Source organism: Dermochelys coriacea, chromosome 23, assembly GCF_009764565.3.
Source record: "Dermochelys coriacea isolate rDerCor1 chromosome 23, rDerCor1.pri.v4, whole genome shotgun sequence".
NCBI classification, from domain to species: Eukaryota; Metazoa; Chordata; order Testudines; family Dermochelyidae; genus Dermochelys; species Dermochelys coriacea.
Genome location: NC_050090.1, coordinates 12,818,798 through 12,836,191, shown reverse-complemented (window position 1 = coordinate 12,836,191; position 17,394 = coordinate 12,818,798). Strand labels below are relative to the sequence as shown.

General features: G+C 60.9%; 2 protein-coding genes across 4 annotated transcripts; one reads left to right on the top strand and one right to left on the bottom strand.

Moving 5' to 3' along the window:
• Positions 1–156: 156 nt before the first annotated feature.
• LOC119846917 (sulfotransferase 2B1-like) lies at positions 157–11,362 on the top strand. 3 transcript variants are annotated; one of them, XM_038381159.2, is made up of 7 exons: positions 157–835; positions 7,341–7,483; positions 7,683–7,891; positions 8,291–8,417; positions 8,491–8,585; positions 9,531–9,711; positions 10,530–11,362. In XM_038381159.2, exons 2-7 carry the CDS (start codon positions 7,348–7,350, stop codon positions 10,700–10,702), a joined length of 921 nt encoding a protein of 306 aa, XP_038237087.1. In that variant the 5' UTR covers positions 157–835; positions 7,341–7,347; the 3' UTR covers positions 10,703–11,362. The 3 variants fall into 3 exon arrangements, with proteins under 3 accessions (XP_038237087.1, XP_038237086.1, XP_043357146.1); XM_038381158.2 differs by lacking the exon at positions 157–835 and adding an exon at positions 6,514–6,899; XM_043501211.1 differs by lacking the exon at positions 157–835 and having other exon boundaries at positions 6,928–7,483.
• A 1,254-nt stretch (positions 11,363–12,616) lies between these two features.
• On the bottom strand, positions 12,617–15,071 carry LOC119846907 (zinc finger protein 771-like). The gene is made up of 2 exons (XM_038381143.2): positions 14,969–15,071; positions 12,617–14,114 (listed from the first exon to the last, which is right to left on the bottom strand). The coding sequence occupies exon 2, from the start codon at positions 14,101–14,103 to the stop codon at positions 12,781–12,783; it is 1,323 nt and encodes a 440-aa protein (XP_038237071.1). The 5' UTR covers positions 14,104–14,114; positions 14,969–15,071; the 3' UTR covers positions 12,617–12,780.
• Between the last annotated feature and the right edge of the window lie 2,323 nt (positions 15,072–17,394).

Below are 17,394 nucleotides of genomic sequence, written 5' to 3'. Positions count from 1 at the left end.
CTTTAGCTTTTTGTGCCTTTGTGGCCAGAATTTGGTGCAAGTCCCGGAGGGTTCAATGGGAGCTGACTTTCTCCTGTGTTTTCCCAGAACTGTAGCCACTCGGGGCTCTATGCAAAACACCCCAAACCCTGCCAATTAGCAACGCTGAGGATTTGGCTCTAACAGGTGTGCTGGTGGCAGCTTCTCTTCCAAATGGGAACCCAGGCAGCCCGGTGGGAGATGCCGCTCACCCACTTATTACTCTAATCACAGGGCTGCCAGCAGCTGAGCAAGCTTGTTAAGGAGTTGTGTTTTCCTCCTAGCTTTCCTGGCTCTGGGCCAGGCGGCCAGGCCTGGTAGCAGGTGACGAGCGCGGGAGGCCATGAATTGTTAGCAAAGCCAGTGATTGTGAGACGGGCTTGGAGCTTGGTAGCGTCACTCATTTGGATCTTTATGTGGGGGGAGATTGACCCCAGGGAGCTGAGATCAGAAGCTGGCCCTCCCTGCCCCCAGTGCAGTCAGGGGTGATTCTGGTTTGACCCCGGGAGACCTGAGATCAGGGGTGACTCTGGATTGATCTCAGGGAGCTGAGATCAGAACCTGGCCCTCTCTGCCCCCAGTGCAGTCAGGGGTGACTCCGGATCCAGCTCAGGGGTGGGTGGCTCTGTCCCATGGTAGAAAGAGTTTCTCATTGATGTGCCATGGGGTGCTCTGAGCCAGCCTCCTGCAGTTGCTGTGTAGGCGGTTCCCAGCCCCAGGGCTCAGGGCGCCGGCTTGATGGCTCAGACCCAGGGGATCCCTGCATCACTGCCACAGCTGCTGAGCCAGCCAGGTGCTGCCTCCCACCCTAGGGCAGGTAAGAGAGGGGGCTCCCTCTGTGGGGGGCTTTCCCTGCACACACAGCCCGGTGCCAGCCAGGGGGGAGTGCGGCGGGAGGATGACAAAATGTACACAGGTGGGGATGGAGAGAAGGTGTGTGGGAAGGTGGAGGGGGTGTGGGGTTGGAGCGGTTCCTGTGGGGCTGGGTAGAGGAGTGGGAGGGTTGGGTGGAGGGGTTCCCGTGGGGCTGCGTAGAGGAGTGGGGGGGATTGAGGGGGGTGTGGTGGAGGGATTCACGTGGGGCTAGATAGGGGAGTGGGAGGTTGGGTGGAGGGGTTTCCGTGGGGCTGGGTAGGGGAGTGGGGGGTTGGGTGGAGGGGTTTCCGTGGGGCTGGGTAGGGGAGTGGGGGGTTGGGTGGAGGGGTTCCCGTGGAGCTGGGTACCGGTGTGGGGATGGAGAGGTTCCCATGGGGCAGGGTAGAGGAATGGGGGGGTTGGGTGGAGGGATTTCCGTGGGGCTGCGTAGAGGAGTGGGGGGGTTGGGTGGAGGGGTTTCCGTGGGGCTGGGTAGGGGAGTGGGGGGTTGGGTGGAGGGGTTTCCGTGGGGCTGGGTAGGGGAGTGGGAGGGATTGAGGGGGGTGTGGTGGAGGGATTCCCATGGGGCTGGGTAGGGGAGTGGGGGGTTGGGTGGAGGGGTTTCCGTGGGGCTGGGTAGAGCAGTGGGGGTTGGGTGGAGGGGTTTCCGTGGGGCTGGGTAGAGCAGTGGGGGTTGGGTGGAGGGGTTTCCGTGGGGCTGGGTACCGGTGTGGGGATGGAGAGGTTCCCATGGGGCTGGGTAGAGGAGTGGGGGGGTTGGGTGGAGGGGTTCCCGTGGGGCTGCGTAGAGGAGTGGGGGGGATTGAGGGGAGTGTGGTGGAGGGATTCACGTGGGGCTGGGTAGGGGAGTGGGGGGGTTGGGTGGAGGGGTTTCCGTGGGGCTGGGTAGAGCAGTGGGGGTTGGGTGGAGGGGTTCCCGTGGAGCTGGGTACCGGTGTGGGGATGGAGAGGTTCCCATGGGGCTGGGTAGGGGAGTGGGGGGGTTGGGTGGAGGGGTTCCCGTGGGGCTGCGTAGAGGAGTGGGGGGGATTGAGGGGAGTGTGGTGGAGGGATTCACGTGGGGCTGGGTAGGGGAGTGGGGGGTTGGGTGGAGGGGTTTCCGTGGGGCTGGGTAGAGCAGTGGGGGTTGGGTGGAGGGGTTCCCGTGGAGCTGGGTACCGGTGTGGGGGTGGAGGGGTTCCCGTGGAGCTGGGTACCGGTGTGGGGATGGAGAGGTTCCCATGGGGCTGGGTAGGGGAGTGGGGGGTTGGGTGGAGGGGTTTCCGTGGGGCTGGGTAGAGCAGTGAGGGTTGGGTGGAGGGGTTCCCGTGGAGCTGGGTACCGGTGTGGAGGTGGAGAGGTTTCCGTGGGGCTGGGTAGGGGAGTGGGGGGTTGGGTGGAGGGGTTTCCTTGGGGCTGGGTAGAGCAGTGGGGGTTGGGTGGAGGGGTTTCCTTGGGGCTGGGTAGAGCAGTGGGGGTTGGGTGGAGGGGTTCCCATGGAGCTGGGTAGGGGAGTGGGGTTTGGGTGGAGGGGTTCCCGTGGAGCTGGGTACCGGTGTGGGGATGGAGAGGATCCCATGGGGCTGGGTAGGGGAGTGGGGGATTGGGTGGAGGGGTTTCCGTGGGGCTGGGTAGGGGAATGGGGGGTTGGGTGGAGGGGTTTCCATGGGGCTGGGTAGGGGAGTGGGGGGTTGAGTGGAGGGGTTTCCGTGGGGCTGAGTAGAGCAGTGGGGGTTGGGTGGAGGGGTTCCCGTGGAGCTGGGTACCGGTGTAGAGGTGGAGAGGTTTCCGTGGGGCTGGGTAGGGGAGTGAGGGGTTGGGTGGAGGGGTTTCCTTGGGGCTGGGTAGAGCAGTGGGGGTTGTGTGGAGGGGTTCCCGTGGAGCTGGGTAGGGGAGTGGGGTTTGGGTGGAGGGGTTCCCGTGGGGCTGGGTACCGGTGTGGGGGTGGAGAGGTTCCCGTGGGGCTGGGTAGGGAAGTGGGGGGTTGGGTGGAGGGGATTCCGTGGGGCTGGCTAGAGGAGTGGGGGGGTTCGGTGGAGGGGTTTCTATGGGGCTGGGTAGAGGAGGGGGGAATGGAAGGGGTGTGGGGGTGGAGGGATTCCTGTGGGGCCGCTCCACACATAAGGCTCAGGCTGCCCCGAGGACACTTGGCTCCTGGCTCTGCCCATGGCCAGCTGCATGACTCTGGCCACGTCCCTGATCTTGCGGGGCCTCAGTTTCCCCATCTTTACAATCTTTCACCTTGCAAGCTGCACAGGGCAGGACGATTTCCCTGCATGTGGGCAGCGCCCGGCCCGATGGGGCCTCGCTCTCGGCCCCTGAGCAGCAGTGGGGTCCCACCCTCCGTTAGGGTACTGAGAAGAGCCTCTAAGATGCATAATAATAAAGTGAACAATTGGAGGAGAAGAAACGAACCCAGGTGCTGTGATTTCCCCTGGCGTTACCCCATCTCTCAGACACAGCTCACTGGGGACACCACATTTTCCACTCCTCCCAGGGCTAGAGCAGCAGTAAATTGACTCAGCTTGTTTACTTTGACAGCTGCAGTTGCGTTCAAATTGTGTAAGACTTTTCACAAGCTGGGACCAGGGAGTTCTGCCCGGCCTCTCCAATGCTACAGTAACACTGATAATCGTTCAGAACATCTGTCTGTTTATATTGCAGCATTAAAACACATGCACACGCGATGTTATGAGGGAGGGCCTTGATGGTTACCATGAATCACGATAAAGCTGAAGGGTGTAATCTGTTGGGTTACCTAGAAGGAGCAATTAAGCTGATGGTATGTAATGAGAGTGGGAAATGACAGAAGCCACCCAAGACATGGAGCCAAAAGGCAAGGCCTGTGCAAAAACAACAAAAAGCTAACCCAGGGAGATGAAGAGGGTTTTTCCCAGGATGCTGGACCTAAGGTAGAGGACATTTGGTTTCTACTCCTGCCTCTGCACTTAGGCAGCTGCAAGTCACGTTGATTGGTCTAGGCCTCATTTTCAATATGAGGATAACGTTCCTGACCCCATCTGTTTACACGTCATGGGGGTGGCTTAACCAGAGACACAGTGGCCTTGGAAGAAAGCAGCGAGACAAAGCTGTTTGGGGCACAGGACTGTCTGAATGCAGGCCTGGATTTCTGAACAAGGAATCTGCCTGCTGCTGCTTGATCCTAGTGCACTGAGGGAACTAGGCCTTTGCATCCATTCTTGGTCACCCCAGATCACACAGGACTCCTACCAGCCATTCCTCCTCCAAGCGATTGGACATTGACAGACTGCGCCAGCTGAACTGGGCAGCAACATTATGCATCAGTCAGTAGCTTTGGGTGGTGGCAGAGGATGAACCATCATCAGTTATTCATCCCACTGTCCCTCCATGGCTGGATTCCAGCTTTGCCACAGACCTGGGCATGGAACAGCAGCTGGGCAAAACTTTCCAGACAAAACGTTTCATTTGCTGGGGGTGGCTCCAGGCATTGGGTGACTGAGACCTTGCACGAACTTGTGGCAATTTCGACATATTTTTTTGGGTTGGGGGAAAAGCGATTTGGGAAAAGTCCAACGGTTTGATTTTTAGAGGCAGGGGATTCATGCTGCTCTGCCGCTAGGAACTTCCACCCATTTTATTTGGTCTTTTTAAAGGCAAAAGTGTATTTAAAACCCCGCTTGCCACTGGCCCGAAATGAAAATGTCTGATTTGCCGAAAACTCTAAAACAGAATATAAAAAAAAATCCACGGTTTGCCCCACATGTAGGTTCATCAGTTCTAAAGCCAGATGGGGACCCTAGTCTTCCCTCCTGTCTAGCACAGAGAACGGCCCCACAATAACCGAGCAGATCTGTTAGAAAACCAGCCAATCTTCATTTAAAAATGGGTGATTTGTCCCCCTGGTTTGTTACTCTGACTGTTCCAAACGTAGGCCTCATTTCCAGGCTGAATGTGTCTTGCTTCGCCATCGGATGGTGTTTAACCTTCTTTTGCTAGACTGAAGAGCCCATTATGAAATCGCTGTTCCCCATGGATAGACTGGGATCAAGTCACCCCGAGCCTCTTCATCAAGCTAAATAGACTGAGTCCCAGAGTCACTCACTCTCAGGTGGGTTTTCTCACCCTTGAACTGTTCTCCTGGCTCTTCTCTGGCCCCTCTCCGATTGATCGATGTCCTTCCCGAATGGTGCACACCAGAGCCAGACACAGGCTCCCAGCAGCGGTCGCACCAAATCTAGAGGTCAAACAGCCTCTGCTCCATCTTAAGATTCCCCTGTTGACATGCCCCAGCCTCACACAGGGAGCTCATGTTCAGCCGTATACCTTCCACGCCCTCCCAGGTTTCTGCAGGGTCCTGGCTTCCCATGAGACAGTCCCTGGCCTGGAAGCATGGCCAGCAACCTTTATTCCCAGGTAGCTACGGTGTTGTTTAGCCATGGATTTGTGACCTTTCTCTACGGGAAACCTCCTGCACATCTGAGGTTTGTACGTCTCCCCGAAAAGCAACTAAGGCCGTCCTCCTCCTCTTGACTTCACACAGATCCGTGGGTCAAGTTCGGATGCTTTGCCCTTGTCTCCCTGGCCTGGTCAGAGCAGCTCTAAAAGAACCTGTAGCTGCACACCAGGCCCAGGTGGGATGCTCTATACTAAAGACACCACATCTATACTAAAGACAAGACACTGGCAGGACAGGGCTTCATCTGGGGCTGAGTCCCCCAAGCCCCCACATTCCAGCCTCCCCACCTCCAGGTGAGTTTCACCATCGACACAGAGCGACCTGCGTGTTACACACCAATCCTACCAGAATAAGCCACTCCACCCCTGGGCGAGGTGGAGGGAACAAGCAGTTCATGACAGTCTTCATATTGGGACAGCAGACAGGAAGGCTCGGGGCACCACAGTGAGAGGCATGGGAATGTCCTAGATTATGGCTGCTGCAAATTGAAAAGCCATCGACACCCAGCCATGTGAGGCTGGAAGGGGCCTTGAGGGGGCGTCCGGCCCAGCCCCCTGCGCCGAGGCAGGACCAAATCCACCTAGATCGTCCCTGGCAGGGGTTTGTCCAATGTGGTCTTGCAAATGCCCATGGACGGGGAGCCCACAGCTGTTCTGGAGAGCCGGGTCCGTAGTTGAATTCTCCTCCCCATTCGAACGTTTCCCCGATCGCTCTCCGGGATCTCTGTCACCAGAAACTCAGTGATCGATCCCCAGCCTCCTTAGACCAGCCTGGTATGCCTCTTTAGGCTGCTATCGGCCCCCCTCAGACAGCTCGTCTCTGGCTGGACCAGGCCCGGTTCTTCCGCCTTTTTCCCCATTGGCTGAGTTTTCTAATCCTCCCACCCATTCAGCTCCTCTCCTCTGGACTCTCTCCAAATGTGGCCGAATCTCTCTGAAAGTGCAGCACCCCAAAATGAAGCTTCCCCCGTACCCGGACAAGCAAGTCCCTCCTGTGGCTCACACTCGACTCTCTTGTTCACAGGGCACAAGTAATCCAGTTTGTGATCCACTAGATGCCCCCCCGTGTGCTGTTTTGCGGCACCCCTGCCTAGCCAGCTATTCCCACCCCACTGGTCCACTGATTTTTCCTTCCCATGCGCCATTCTCTGCGCTGGTCTGTTGCGAAAGCTGTCTTGCTGATTTCAGCCCCGTTCGCCCATTTCTCAGACCCCTCCCAGTGTGGACCCGTCCGCAGGTATCCCAGGCAGGGCGGAAAGGAGTCGGGTTTGAAGTCCTCGGAGTTGATTTCGCCACCAACCGCAGACTATGGCCGTAACCCTGGAAACTCACTGAGAGGCCAAGTCAGGAAACCACTGCTTGTGCACGATCAGACTTTCGCTGGGTCTTTTCCTGCGGGCACTGGGGCCCGTTCGGGTTTTAAGGAGTAGCGAGCTTTAACTCTCGGACTCCTCGTGTCTGTCCTCACTGGATAATTAGTGACTAATTGACTGATTTTTTTCCCCCTCCGCTCTTCCGCCACCCTAGTTCTGCACCGCTGTGAACATGGAAATCGGCAAATCTCAAGAAAGCGTTAAAGTGAAGGCCAGGTTTGCGATCTGAATCCGCTGGCATGGGGCCTGGCGCTGAGCATTGGCTCCACTCCGGCAGCCAGTGCAGGCACCCCCGGGGGGACAGGCGACCGTGGGGAACAGAGCCAGGATCCCTACACAAGAGAGTCAACCTGGCTCGTGGCCTGAGGCTAGAGCAGCCTCATGAATCGCTGGGTGGCCTGGCCACCGCTGCGGGGGAGGGTGTCGTGTGACGCACGCCATGGGCATGACTCAAATGCATATGCAGAGCCCAGCCCCTCCAGCGGGGGGCAACACACACACACACACACACACACACACACACACACACACACACACACACACAGAGCAGGGCCCAGCCCCTCCAGCAGGGAGCAACACACACACAGAGCAGTGGCTGAGGGGTAACTCTGAGGGCTCCTGCCTGTCTAATGACCCTCATGCCTCCCCCATTGCCAGCCCCAGGATGTTCAAGGAATATTTCCAGTACAAGGGGATCAGCTTCCCCAGGCTGATCTACTCGGAGCAGGGGCTGCGGGAGGTGGAGAACGAATTCCAAGTCCGGGATGATGACATCTTTAACGTCACCTACCAGAAATCAGGTACCGTGGGGCCCTGGAGCCAGGGCTAGAGCTCTGGGAGTGGCATCCAGTGGTTAGAGCAGGGGGGCTGGGAGTCAGGACTCCTGGGTTCGCTCCTCACTCTGGGTGGGGGCTAGGGATTCTGAGGACCACACAGCACTGGGGGGAGAGGTGGTTCCCTGTTGTCCATAGCAATGCTCATCACAGGCTGTTCCCATAGGGACCGTCTGGATGCTGGAGATCCTGAGCCTCATCCACAGCAATGGGGACCCCAGCTGGTGCCGCACAGTCCCTAACTGGGACCGGGGGCCCTGGTATGAGACTGTCTTGGGCCTCCAGACCGCACGGAGCAACCAGGCACCCCGGCTCATCAGCTCCCACCTGCCCATCCAGCTCTTCGCCAAGTCTTTCTTCCAGTCCAAGGCCAAGGTGCAGGAGCCGGCTCTGGGGCTGGGGTGTGTGTGTGTGTGTGTGTGTGTGTGTGTGTATAAGGCAGAGCCTTGGCTCTCAGGTAAAATAAAATTCAGTTTCTAGCTCCTTTGGGTGGGGAGAAAAGCCCCCCAAATCCAACTCTGCTAGAGTTTGCAGAGAACCTGAGGCCATTGATCTCCCCCAGCCCCTCCTCCAGCATGTACCCCAGGGGCCCAGTCCCCCAGCCCCTCCTGCAGCATGTACCCCAGTCCTCCACTGCAGCCTCTCTCCCAGCATGCACTCCTGGGGCCCAGCCCCTCCCCCAGTATGCACCCCAGGGAGCCAGCCCCCCAGCCCCTTTCCCAGCATGAACCTAGGGGCCTAGTCCCTCCCCCACTCACACTGCATCCCCCCCAGATGCTGTACACGTTGCGGAACCCCAAGGACGTCTTCGTCTCCCTCTACCACTTCGCCCAGATCTTCCGCCCCTACAAGGAGCCGGGGCAGCTGGACCAGTTCCTGGAGCAGTTCCTGGAGGGGGACGGTGAGTGCCATGCAGTGGGCGGGAGGCTGCCCCCCCAAGATGCCCCCCATGACCCCCTCCTTTGCACTTTCAGTGCCCTTCGGCTCCTGGTTTGACCACGTCAAGGGCTGGATGAGCCTGCAGGACCACGAGAACTTCTTCTGGATCACCTACGAGGAGCTGCAGCAGGTGGGGGAGGGGGCCCTGGGATGGGGGGAGGTGCGGATCCCAGCAGAGGGGAGGGGAGATGGGGGAGGAACGGGGTTGGGGCTGAAGTAGCTCCAGGTGGAGAGGATCTGAGGGGGGATCCCTGAGGGCAGAGGGTTGGGGGCTGGGCTCACCCAGGCAGGGCGAGATGTAGCTGTTACCCCTCCAGTAGTTACTCCACCCCACCAGCTGGGGGCGCTGTTGCCCCCCTCCCCACCACCCTGTAACCATGGAAAAGGGGGTCCTGTGGGTCAGCTCCCCCTGGAGCAGAAATTAGGGGCTCTAGGTCCGGCCTTAGCTCAGCCACGGTGCCCCCAGCCTGAGCCAGGTGGGGCTGGGAGACAGGGGAGGGACCTGGGAGCTGGTGCCGGCAGAAGGGTCACAAAACGCAGCCGTGACACAGGACCCTGGCCCCCGCAAGAGTGCAAGGGACCAAACCCAGGCACTGCCCCACATGGGGTCCTGCTTCATTGCACCACCCAGGCCTGGAGTCACTGAGCTCGGGGCCCCATCACGCCAGGCGCTGTCTCGGAGAGCTCCAAGTGTAAATAGACAGTGTGAGAGGGTAAACTGAGGCACAGCAGAAGGCCCATGACCTGTCCAGGGTCACCCAGCGGTTCGGTGACGGAGTCAAGCCGAGACCCCAGGAGTCCCCCAGTCCATCGCCAGCCTTCTCCATCCCAGCCAGGACTCCAGGGGCCCATCTCTGAACCGTGCCAGGGGCTCCCGTGCCCGCTTCTGTCTCCTATGGGGCCAGCCCAAGGCAGGGTGGGGAGGCTCCCCTCGGCCAGGGAGTCCCCCTGAGTTAGATCCGCCCCGTTCTGAGGTTCTCCAGCGCGGCCTGAGGCCTCCCTGCCTCGGTTTCCCCAAGCCCGGTGCACCCCTGAGGGAGGCCTTGCCACTGACCCCCTCCCCTCCTCCCCGCAGGATCTGCGGGGCAGCGTGGAGCGGATCTGCCGGTTCCTGGGCAAGCCGCTGGAGGCGCGGGCGCTGGACGGGGTGGTGGAGAACGCCTCCTTCCAGGCCATGAAACGGAACAAGATGTGCAACTTCAGCCTGGCTCCCCGCTTCCTCCTGAACCAGACCCAGAGCTCGTTCCTGCGGAAAGGTGAGGCTGGGGGGCTACGGAAGGCGGACAAGGCCCCATAAGCTGAGTCCTCGATGAGAAGAGACGTAAACCCTGGCTCGGCTCAGCTCAGAATGACGGGGCTGGGGGTCGGGAGTGAGGGGCACCGGCAGAGCTGGGGGGGAGCCCAGGGCCAGGCTAGCAGGGGGCTGGGGTCGAGAGTGAGGGGCACCGGCAGAGCTGGGGGGGGAGCCCAGGGCCGGGCTAGCAGGGGGCTGGGGGTCGGGAGTGAGGGGCACCGGCAGAGCTGGGGGGGGGAGCCCAGGGCCGGGCTAGCAGGGGGCTGGGGGTCGGGAGTGAGGGGCACCGGCAGAGCTGGGGGGGAGCCCAGGGCCGGGCTAGCAGGGGGCTGGGGGTCGGGAGTGAGGGGCACCGGCAGAGCTGGGGGGGGGGAGCCCAGGGCCGGGCTAGCAGGGGGCTGGGGGTCGGGAGTGAGGGGCACCGGCAGAGCTGGGGGGGGGAGCCCAGGGCCGGGCTAGCAGGGGGCTGGGGGTCGGGAGTGAGGGGCACCGGCAGAGCTGGGGGGGGGAGCCCAGGGCCGGGCTAGCAGGGGGCTGGGGGTCGGGAGTGAGGGGCACCGGCAGAGCTGGGGGGGAGCCCAGGGCCGGGCTAGCAGGGGGCTGGGGGTCGGGAGTGAGGGGCACCGGCAGAGCTGGGGGGGAGCCCAGGGCCGGGCTAGCAAGGGGCTGGGGGTCGGGAGTGAGGGGCACCGGCAGAGCTGGGGGGAGCCCAGGGCTGGGGTAGTTGGGGGGGTGATGTGGTGGCCACTCCCATAATGCTCTCTGCTCTCTCTGTCGCAGGGATTGCTGGGGACTGGAAGAACCAGCTCACCACGGCCCAGAGCGAGAATTTCGACCGGATTTACCGGGAACAGATGCAGGGGCTGGATCTGAGCTTCCCCTGGGATGAGCCGAGCCCCCAGCCGTCCCCACCCCCCACCAACTGCACAGGCCCCTCATCGGGCAGCAGCTGAGACAGAAGGGAGTGCGGTGCACTGGTTAGAGCAGCAGGGCTGGGAGCCAGGACTCCTGGGTTCTCGCCACAGCTCTGGGAGGGGAGTGGGGTCTAGTGGTTACAGCAGCAGGGGTGGGGAGTGGGGGCTGGGAGCCAGGACTCCTGGGTTCTCTCCCTGGCACGGGCAGGGGAGTGGGGTCTAGTGGCTAGAGCACGAGGCCTGGGAGCCAGGACTCCTGGGTTTCAGGTTTAACAATTGAAAACAGGACTCCTAAGGGTGGGGATGGGGGTGTCCTTGGGCAGTGGGGTGCAGGTTGGGGTGCCGGGGGTCAGGTGTCCAGGAGGGGTAGGATGGGCCCACGACTCTGTGTTCCCAGCGGCTCCCCGTGGGGCAGGTGGATCTCAGCAGCTGCACTAACCACTAGACACCACTCCCTGCACCCTGTGTGGCTGTGTTAGTGGCCCTTCTGGGAGATCTCTTAGGAGAGGATGGAGTTCCCCCCCCCCCCAGCAGGATCCCTGCCCCATTCAGCCCCCACAAGGTGCAGAGGGAGTAGGAGGGGGGTTAGTTCAGTGTGTGTGTGTGTGTGGGGGGGGGGGTGTCAAGGGTCCCCCAGGATCTGGTCTCCTCTTAACCTGAGATCTGTAGTAAACACGGAACAAATAAAACTCATTTCTCGCTGGGAACCTAATGTGGCCACTCGGGGGGGAGGGGGGTTGGTTGTGTGGGGATCCCTCACCCAGTGCTGGGACAGGGCCCTCTGAGGTGGGGGGTGGGTATACAGGGACGCCTTGCAGGCCCTCAGGGGCGGGGTACGGGACTGAGGACCTCTGGCTTGGTCACACTCAGGGAAGGTCCCACCCTCTCTCAGCGATGGGCTCAGGCTCTCAGCACCCTCAGGCAGGGTCTGTCTCCCTCCAGTCACATTTCCAGACTTTTCTTTGCAGCGTGAGGCCTAGAAATGCCCTGTTCCTTCTGGCCGGCACCCGGCACCGTGCCCAGGCTGGGTTTCACTCCCCCGGCTCCAACAGCTGAGAGCAAGTGAGCCAGAACCCAAGTCGTGGCCCCATCGCTTTTATTGTCGCAGGTTGCTGGACACAACTGTCAACAGCCAGTCCTAGCCTGTCTCTATCCGTGCACGGGGGGCGTGACTGTATCCCCCCTGCCAGCAACTCCCCCCCCCTCAGGGCCATATAGTGCCCCTGTCTGACACACACACACCTCCTGGACTGTGCCACCCTGACCCGGGGGGTCCCAACAGCAGAAACCCAGCGGATCTGAGTCCAGTGTGAACCCCAGGGTCCCTGCAGGAGGCCAGCTGCATGCTGGAGGGTCCTGGCACCCTAATACCCCTGGGGTCTGAGATGCAGAGCACCCCGCCCCCTATCTCAATGGGAACCAATTTCCCAACCCTCAGGGATCATGGCAAGGTCAGGCAGTGGGGCAGGGATGGGTGGGGCTCTTAGACCCACAGTTCTACATTCTGACACCCCCCCCGAAAATGGCATGACCCACCTAGGGGTACCCCCTCCCCCATCCCAGAACATGGCATGACCCATCTAGGGGTACCCCTTTCCCTCATCCCAGAACATGATGTGATTTCTCCCCGCCCCCCCCGCCGCTGCATCAGACCCATAGGCCCATCTAGCCCAGTATCTAACCCTAGAGGGGACGGGCCTCATGTGCCATTCCCCACTTTGTCCTTCCATCTCCAGTGCAGGCTGGGCTGCTCCTCAATTTACCCTCCCCTTGGCCGATATTAACGAGCCCCCCCCCCGCTTAGATCTCAGCATCTGACACCCACCGTGACAGAGGTGAGGGACAAACCCCCCCAATACCCCTCCTCCTCATCTCACCCTCTCACAGGGTCTGTTCCCTTTGACCCCCCCAGCCCTCTCCTCTGCCCCCCCGTTCCCCCCAATATATCTCCATGCACCCCCCCAAACTCCCAGGTGTATATTTCAAGGACTGGCTCAGGAGGTTGGTGGGGGGGCCTTGGACCCCTTCCCTGCAACTCTGATCCAGGGGTCCCCCCCACCAAGCTCCAGGGAATTCCCCCCCATCTGACCCCTCCCAAATCCAGCCTGTTGGGCACATCATGAGCCCTCCCCAGAGCCGCCGGCCGCGCCCCCTTCCTCTTCCTCCTCCAGGGTGCAGAAGGCCGAGTGGTCCTGGCTGTCGAAGCAGGAGTTGCTGAGGAAGGCCTCGGGGAGGGTGCTGGCCAAGAGCTCGGGCCGGTGCCCGCGCTGGTGCCGCAGGAGGCTGTAGGCGCGGGAGAAGAACTTGTGGCAGACCCCACACTGGTGGGGCTTGTCCCCCTGGTGGACCTGCCGGTGGCGGGCCAGGTCGGCCAGCCGCTTGAACTCCTTCTGGCAGAGCACGCACTGGAAGGGCCGGGCGCCCGTGTGGGTGACCTGGTGCTGCTTGAGATGGGAGAGGCGCCGGAAGCGTTTGCCACATTGGCCGCAGGGGTAGGGCAGCTCGCCCGTGTGGATCAGGAAGTGGGTGGCCAGGTCGTACTTGCTCTTGAAGGCTTTCCCGCAGACGCTGCACTCGCTGCCCTTGCGGGGCTGCTCCGGCCCCGGGGCGGCTGTCCCGTGCGCCCGCCGGTGGCTGGCCAGCTCGCCCGCCTTGCGGAAGCGCTGGCGGCAGAGCGGGCAGGCGAAGGGCAGCCCCGCCCCGGGGCCGTGGCACCGGCTGTGCTGCTTGAGGTAGGAGGAGAGGCGGAAGGCCATGCCGCAGTCGGGGCAGGCAAAGGGCTTCTCACCCGTGTGCACTCGGCGGTGGCGCGACAGGGACCACGGGCGGGCGAAGAATTTGTGGCACACGCTGCACTGGTGCCGCTGGGCGCCGCCTGGCCCGGCCCGGCCCCGGGTTTTGAAGCACTTGTGCGCCTTCAGCTCGCCCTTGGTCTCGAAGGCCTCCTGGCAAGCCAGGCAGAGCAACGTCCAATCCTCCTGCAGCAGCACCTGCTTCTCGTCGGCTTCCTCGCCCGGCGGCCTGGCCTGCTGGCGCACGGCTGGCTCCGGGAGGCGCTGGGGGGCGTGGGTGCGCTGGTGGCGGGCCAGGTGGGCTGGGCGGCGGAAGACCTTGTGGCACACCGGGCACTGGAACGGCCTCTGCCCACTGTGGGTCAGGCCGTGCCGCGCCAGGTAGTAGGGGAATTTGAACTGCTTCCCGCACACCTGGCACTGGTGCCCATGCTTGGTGCCAGAGCAGCACCTGTGGGAATCGCCGCCGGCTGGGCTCTGGGTGGGCGGGTCGCGGGGATGGCACCGGTGCTGCCGGAGACTGTGGGCCTGGGCGAAGCGGCGCTGGCACAAGCTGCACTGGTGGGGCAGCCGGCGTGGGGGCCTGCCGGGCGGCTCCTCCTGGGGGGAGTCAGGGGAGGGAGAGGACTCGGGCAGCTCAGTCTCCATTGTGGGGAGCCCTGGATGGGAAGGAAAACATGAGGGGTGGGTCAGGCAGGGAGCAGTAATGATGGGAAATGTCCCCCAACCTGGCACTGCTGGAGCATCGGGGCTGGCACTGACGGCCAGGGAACGCCCCCTACTGACCCCCTGCACTGCCCCCCGCAGCCTGGCGCGCCCTGCTGACCCCCTGAATTACCCCCCGCAGCCCAGCGCCCCCTACTGACCCCCTGCACTGCCATCCACAGCACAGAGCCCCCTGCACTGCCCCCCACAGCACGGTACCCCCTACTGACCCCCTGCTACCTCCCACAGCCCAGCATCCCTGCTGCCCCCCTGCACTGACCCCCACAGCCCAGTGCCCCCTGCTGAACCCCTGAATCACCCCCCGCAGCCCAGTGTCCCCTGCTGACCCCTGCACTGCCCCCCACAGCACGGTGCCCCCTACTGACCCCCTGCATTACCCCGCACAGCCCAGCACCCCCTGCACTGGCCCCCACAGCCCAGCGCCCCCTGCTGAATCCCTGAATCACCCCCCGCAGCCCAGCGCCCCCTGCACTGACCCCCTGCCCCCGCCCGGCAGCCCAGCGCCCCCTAGCGTCGCCCTGGACCGGGAATGGGGGGGCAGACTGGCCCCTAGCCCCGCCCCGTCAGTGTCACTAGTACCCGGCTCTCTCCCTATTCACCTCTCTAAGGGTTAACCCGACCCCCACCCCCAGCTCTCTGCAAACCGGCTGCCCCTCCCATGCGGGGCGGGGGGGCTGCACGTCCAGTCCTCCCCCCCCCGCATGCAGCACCGCTCGCCTGCATCGTGCCCCCCATGCAGCATCCCCGGGCCAGGGCCCCACCCCGCTAGGGCTCGCCCGGGCGCTACCTCCGCGGCCAGCCGCAGGCTCCGTGCAGGGGCCGGGGGCGGGTGCAGGGGGGGCGTTGAGTGTCTGTGCCGCAGCCAATCTCGTCCCCCTCAGAAACACACACTGGTGCTCGCACCCTCTAGTGCCAATGCAGAGCCAGCAGCCAGAGACCAGGACGCCTGGGTCCTATCCCCAGCTCTGGGAGGGGAGTGGGGGCTAGTGGGTAGAGCGGGGGGGGGCTGGGAGCCAGGACGCCTGGGTTCTATCCCCAGCTCTGGGGGGGAGTGGGGGCTAGTGGGTAGAGCGGGGGGGGGGGCTGGGAGCCAGGACGCCTGGGTTCTATCCCCAGCTCTGGGGGGGAGTGGGGGCTAGTGGGTAGAGCGGGGGGGGGCTGGGAGCCAGGATGCCTGAGTTCTATCCCCAGCTCTGGGAGGGGAGTGGGGGCTAGTGAGTAGAGCAGGGGGTCTAGGAGCCAGGACGCCTGGGTTCTATCCCCAGCTCTGGGAGGGGAGTAGGGGCTAGTGGGTAGAGCAGGGGGGGCTGGGAGCCAGGACGCCTGGGTTCTATCCCCAACGCTGGGAGGGGAGTGGGATCTGGTAACTTGAAAGAGAAATATGAAAGGGGGGGGGCTTGAAAACATTGTGTTGAAAAAGGGCCCTTGGGCTCGGTGATCTTGTGTCTGAGCAGTGCCTGGCGCGACGTGGTCCCGCTCTCAACTTGATCCTCTATGTGCCACTACAAGCCACCTAATGAATAGTAAGTAGCTGGTTGCCAAAGGCAGCCTGGGGAATTTAAATCCAACTGCAAAATCTGTCCCGTGAATTAAGCCCTAGAAACATTTCAGTTACTAACAGCTTCCTGATCTTATTGACAATGAATCCATCCGGTCCCGAGCTCAGTTGGTTCAGTGATTCATTCTCCTCCCTGTTAATATTCTGCACCTTATTTCTAGCCTGAATGTATCTCTCTTCGCAACCCAGCCACTCTGTCTTTTGCTGCTCAGTGAAAGCCACCTACACCCAGAAATCTCTTCCCCCACAGAGCCTGTGATCCCATCGCCTCATGGAGAAACTAGCTGGACATCATTCGGGGTTGTCTCGCAGCCCGTCAGACCTTGGCTTGGAAGTATTTGGGTAAATACCATCCCAATTTCACCGCCCACGCACAAACCACTGACAAAAGATTTTCATCCATAATGATCGAACTGTACAGCCAAGCAAAAGAGGCAATATGCGTTGGGCCCCACCAAATTCACCGTCCACTTTGGCCAGTGTCACGGTCATAGGATTTCAAAAATTGTAAATTTCATGAGTACAGCTGTTTAAATCTGAAATGTCACGGTGTTGGAACTGTATGGGTCCAGACCCAAAAAGGAGTGGGGTGAGGTCAAAGATTATGGGGGTGGTGGTATCACCACCCCTACTTCTGCACCGCTGCTGGCAGGGTGCACCCTCAGAGCTGGGTACCCAGCCAACAACCACTGCTCTCTGGCCACCAGCCGCTGCTCTCCAGCCACCCAGCTCTGAAGGCAGCACAGAAGTAAGGGTGGCAATCTTGCGACCCCCAACAATAACCTTGTGACCCCCGGCAACTCCCATTTGGGTCAGGACCCCCAATTTGAGAAACACTGGTCTCCCCCGTGAAATCTGGTCTTTTGTGTGCTTTTACCCTGTACTGTACCGATTTCACGGGACAGAGACCAGATTGCATGGTCCATGACGCATGTTTCATGGCCATGAATTTGGTAGGGCGCTAAATATGAGGCTTGATTTAAGGCTGTTTGGTTTGTATATTTTCACAGGTGCAGTTGACCATTTGTGTTTTAACGGTTCTAAAGTTTTAACGTGATGACTCTCAATGTCGTCTGGCATTAAGTAATTATAGCCTGACCCGCCCCCATAAGTTCCTGCAACTGTGAAAATGTAGAAATCAGTAAAAATAAAATAAAAACAGCTTCAAAATAGACAGTGATGCTTTCCACCAAAATTATAAAAAAAATAAAAATCAAATTCCACCCAGGCTCATTCTACCGGCAGTCGGACCAGTCCCTCGGTCCTTAGTACCTTTGAATCTAAATAGATTGAGCTCTGTAAGTCACTCTTTCGAAGGCAGGTTTCCCAGACCTTCAATCCTTCTTGAAGCTCATTTCTGAACCCTGTCCAACCCAGGCAGTGTTCACAGCGTTGTTCAAGCCGGGTGGGTCCCAGGATATTGACAAGAGAAGGCAGGTGAGTTCAGATCTTGCATTGGACCAACTTTTGTTGGCGAGAGAGACGAGCTTTCGAGCTCTCAGAGCTCATCTTCTTTGAGATCTATCAGTTAACCCATTTGGTGTTCATTTCAGACAGCGCTCACTGGTTTTTAAGCAGCGCGGCAGATGGTATTAAACCGGACAGCTGCCTAAGTGTATTACGTCAGCACTGCTACTTTACCAACCAAACCTGTA